We start from the raw sequence: 5,357 nt of genomic DNA on the forward strand, positions 1-5,357 counted from the left end.
AAGTTTGTCAAGGAGATCCTTTAACTGTTCTTTAAACTCTTTCAATTTTGTAGGAGCAATTTTGTATAGCGGAATAGAAATAGGATGGGTGTCAGGAAATAAGTCAGTGCCAAAATCTATCTCCCTATTAGGAGGTATCCCCAGAAGATCATCAGGAAAAAATTCTAGAAATTTGTTAACTACAGGAGCAGACTGGAGAGAAGGACTTTCAGTATTAGAATCTTTTACCTGAATCAAATGATACAAACAACCCTTAAATATTAGCTTGCGGGCTCTAAGATAGGAGATGAATTTTCCTTTTGGAGCTAAAGAATACCCCTCCCACTCTACTACATGTTTGTTTAAAAAAGAGAAGGTGACCTTTCTGGTTCTATAATCTAGTGTGGCATAGCATGAATGGAGCCAATCCATTCCTAAAATAGCATCAAAATCAACCATATCAAGATTTATAAGGTTTGCATAGTATCACGATTACATACAGATATACACCCTCCTATCCATAATGGATTCACCCACAGAGGTAGAAAAAAGAAAGGTTCCATAATATTTTTAGGTTTAAACCAAAATGGACTGCTATAAACAGGGTCACATAAGACAAGGTAGACCCAGGATCAAGTAGCACATGCACATTATGGGAGAAAATTTGTAACGTACCCGTGACTACATTTGGTGAAGCCTCTGTATCCTGGCAATTAGACAAAGCATACAATCAATTGCGACTGCCTCCGATAGCGTAAGTAGTACCCTTAGGAGGTGGTGGTGGCACTGTTGTGTTGGCTTGGGGCCTAGCATTCCCCATATTTCCTCTAATAGTGGGGCAGTCATTCTTGAAATGACCTGATTTACCGTAATTGTAACACACATATTCCCCATAGATACACCTTCCTAGATGATTCTTTTGACAATTTGTACAATGAGGATATGGTTTAAAATGTGGAGCCACACTCCCCTGTGAATGAGCACCCTGCACACCAGGCCCACTGCCAGTCTAAACATTTTAAAATTGTCAATCAACTGAAAGTCTGGCTGAAGATTGAGCATTACTCCAAAAATTTCTCTGCACCCACGTGCTACCCCAATTATTTCCTCTCTGGTGTTGACTACGATTCTGATCTACAAATCTAGCCCTCTTGGCCTATCTATTTTTCTCCCTTGCATCAGCCACCCTTTTCTTCTGCTTCTCCACCTGTTGCATATGAACAGACAACCTAGAGAAATCCATGTCTCTGTTCAGCATCGCTCCTTTGCACTCTAACACCAAGTCATCTGAGAGACCGGATGTAAACTTTCTCATATGGGCCTGCATATTGCCTGCTAATTCCAGAGCATAACAGGATAACTGGTTGAATTCCAGGGTATACTCTTTGACGCTCATCTTTTCCTATCTCAAATTCATGAATTCTTTGGCCTTGGACTCCCTTAATTCCAAGGGAAAGAATCTCTCCAGGAAATCTTCCACAAAATTGCACACATCGACGGCTCAGCATCACTACCCTTTGAATCCTCCCACTCATTATACCATTAATTTTCCACACCTTTAACTTAATTCACGTACATGACCCTGAAAATATTCTCCAAATCATCAATGAACCCTTGAGGGTCCTCTTCAACCTTTGTGCCGGTTAACATAGGCGGGTTCAGTCTCATGAATTAACCAACCTGAGTAATTTCAAATAAACCAAATACCGAACCCACATCTTCAGACCGATGGGTAAGAGAGGCTACCTGTTGTGCAATCATATGTATGGATTGTCTGAACTCAACATTCAAAACCTCTCTCTGGGGAAGCTGGGTACAGTTAAAATTGGTCTGTGAAGCTCGAGGTGGACTGGTTGGAACCGGAGTAACTCCAGGAGTAGGGAAAAATTCTGGGGTGTGAGCTCTATTATAGGTCCACATCCTATGGGTTGGATGGACCTCTTTTGCTTGGGCACTTTGTTCGTTGATTCTAAGAGGAAGCACAGTAATTTTCTGAAATACAAGAAATCATTGATTAGGTAACATACAAACTCTATGGAATAAACTAATTTATGAAAGAAGTAAGACATTCCTAAACGTCTTGTAGCCTCCCACTTATAAGTGTAGCGCGCTACACACCCATAAATAAAACTCTACCTGACGCAATTTCACAGACACCCTAGGACCATGAACCGTTCTTTGATACCAAATTTGTCACGACCTGAACCGAGGCCCTGGCCATGATGGACATGCCAAATCGTGATGGCTCGAGCGCCCTTAGTCTATCTGGTAATCATATACAATGTTCATACAAAATAAAGAAATATGGAGGATTAATAAATGGTAACATGGTCACTTAATTTAATTCAAGATAACATACCAAAACAGAGTTCAAGAATCCTAATAATACTTAACAACCATCTGCAAAATCTCTAACAAATAAATAAGTAACATCATGTCTAAATCATATTCTAAAACTGGGACAAGGCCTCCAGTAGACCACACAGGAGAAACAATAGAAATTTGCATAATAGGCCTTCCAGAATAGAGAAGGCTCACCAACTGCTACCTTTGACACGAATCAATTTACTGCTGGATAAGGCCAGGGGACTGTGCCTCGGATCCTAAGATATAGGGGGTCAATACATATGTACTGGTATGTGAAACAACTCAAAATAACATGTTTTAATACAAAATAATTGAGAGCGTTTATCAACACATTACAAATAATTTCATAAAAGACATGGGCATTTTCAAAATCTTTAAATGTTTCCCTTGAAATCATGACTCACGCTTTATATTAATTCTGAGATAGATGGTACACCCTACATTTCTACAATCCCACAAGCCCTCAATCCAATTATATCGCATGAATTGGGGTCCTAATTTCTATTCTAGTAGACTAGAGTCTCAAGGACAATTATACATTGGCCTTAGCCAATCATATCACCCGAGTCAGCAAACTCGGTGTGATAGCCCAAACTTTCTTCAAGTAGAGTTTCATCCTTAAAAAGAGTAAGGACTGACTTTCCAAGTGAGAAATATTTTTTAAACTGTGTAGAGTTTCCCTAATATCGACTTTTTGTTGTATGAAAAATTGAATAAGTTACTCGTCTATACTAAATTTGCCCAAATCCGACAGTCGAGTGAAGAGTTAGAGCCATTTTAGTGAGATAGTGTACTACCTAGTACTTTGACGCGTGGCGGAGTCAGCCAAAATGGCAAACATCAAAAATCCAATGAGCCTCCGCGATTTTCACCACATCACGCCACGATGCAGCTCCCAATTGTGCAATTTCCAGTAAGCTGGTGCGATTATGGTGTGTCGCACCAGCATGAAAAATTGGAATTTTCAAATTTCATTATTTAATTCTAAGGGAATCTTAGACTTTTCCCATGACCCCTATCAGCCTTAAACACGAAATAAAATACCCAATAAGCCATTATTCTATTTTTTTCCTCACTTTTCTCTCAAGAACATTATATTTTCTCTCAAAGTGGTAAGAACCCTAGCCAAGAAATCAACAACAAGACTAAGGATTTTCTTCCAGAACCTTCAAGAAAGAGTCTTCTAAGGTATGTTAGATGTTGATTCTTGGGTTCCTTCCACCCAAGAAACTCAAGAATCCTTTTCAAAAATTTGAGGTTTACGTATTTATGAGATTTCATGATTTATGTGTATTAGAGTTCATGATTTTGTATTGTTGGGTTTTAATTCATGATTTAGACTACCAATTTCAAGAGTTGATTTTAGTATATGATGAATTGTATGATGTTCATGATAAACCCTCTTCTAGTTGCATGATATTGATGTATTCATGATGATTAAGTATAGAATCTGTCGTATAACCAAATCATGCTCCCCATATGTTTGATAGAATGCTTAAGTAAAGATCATAGTGCCCATTTAGTATGTTAAGCATGAAATCCCCAATTTTGCGATAACTAGTGCATGCCAAACGTTTGTTGAAATGCCTTAGTGAATGTATTATGATAAGTTGCATGCATTCTTATCCATATGTATTCCTTATTGAACAACTATGAGATATTAGTATGCATTCCCTATACATTCACATGTTATGACATTCAAGTGATTGACGAGATATCATATTGATTGTGTTGTGAATGGAAGTCCATGGTAATGATTATTCAAGAATGGTTATGTTTTACTTTTATGTTATCGAGTCATAGGGTTATTTATACCCGACAAATTAGTTGTTGTCTAAAGCCAATGTCAGCTTTCATGATAATTTCAGTCAAGCCATGATCCTTAGAACTCAGTCAGTTATAGAATTCATTATTCTCAGACAGTTACATAACTTAAGAAATCTCAGTAATCTAAGTATCATTAGCATTCCAACTTCAGTTTAGTACTCAGCTCAGATCTTAGTAGTATTCAAGAATTTAGTTTCAGACCTTAGTAGAATTCAAGTAATCAATTCAGAACTTAGTATCATCCAATCAGATAACAAAATTCAAAAGTATTCCGTCAGATAACAGAATAAAGTAAATTCAGTCAGATTAGTCAAGTAAGATAATCAGTAGAAGATTCAACTCAGTCTATTACAGTCCAAGAATCAGTTTAGTGCCTTTCTGTTGGGAATAGGAACTAGCACCGAGCAAGTGCAGGGATACCGGCTTCCTCGTTAGAGAGGCAGAGTCATTACTAATAGTCCCTGAACTCCAGAACTCCATAGCCAGCGCATAACCAGGATTCACCCGTTAGATTAAGGCTTGACTATCATATTGTCTTAGGATTGACTTTCTGTTCAGGGTCACCTGTTAGAGAGGCTTGACCATAGCAGAGGTCTTTATTCATGGAACGGTATTGACACCCTTCTAGTTGGGGTTACAGGTTGGAACCCACTAGATCAGATTTAGGGTATGTCGATTAAGTAAGAACCCCCATAGTTGCAGTTTCAGTATCAATCTTCAGAGTAGAACTCAGAAATCAGGACTGTCAAATACAGTCACCCATCTCTATAAGGAACTAAGATAGTTTCATAGATTCATAGACTACCCTCTAGATAGGCCTGGTTTCACAAAAATTTAATTAGTATCAATACTAATAGAGCCAGATATCACCTGTTAGATAGGCCTGATCTCAAATTCAGTCCATCATTTCTATTATTAAAAAATTCAAAGATCTTCCGCTAGAGAGGACTGATCTAGACTTTAGTACTCAGTTATCAATATCATAAGATTTATTTATTCAGTATCTCAGTATTAGTAGTGAGTTCAGATGTCAGTAAAGTAGTATCTGAGTATCAGTATTCAAAGTCACGATAATTTTAGTTATGGTTTGTGCAATCATGCATATATCCTTATTCAGTACTCTCATGTTATTCAGTTAAGCTATGTTTATGCATAAGCCCTTGCATTTAGCCTTACCTCATCTA

The 5,357-nt window shown here is 37.8% G+C and overlaps 1 protein-coding gene across 1 annotated transcript; it reads right to left on the reverse strand.

Moving 5' to 3' along the window:
- Positions 1-709: 709 nt before the first annotated feature.
- LOC124886600 lies at positions 710-1,375 on the reverse strand. The gene is made up of 2 exons (XM_047395434.1): positions 1,166-1,375; positions 710-988 (listed from the first exon to the last, which is right to left on the reverse strand). The coding sequence occupies exons 1-2, from the start codon at positions 1,373-1,375 to the stop codon at positions 710-712; spliced, it is 489 nt and encodes a 162-aa protein (XP_047251390.1).
- Positions 1,376-5,357: the final 3,982 nt, after the last annotated feature.

Source organism: Capsicum annuum, chromosome 8 (assembly GCF_002878395.1).
Source record: "Capsicum annuum cultivar UCD-10X-F1 chromosome 8, UCD10Xv1.1, whole genome shotgun sequence".
NCBI lineage: Eukaryota > Viridiplantae > Streptophyta > Magnoliopsida > Solanales > Solanaceae > Capsicum > Capsicum annuum.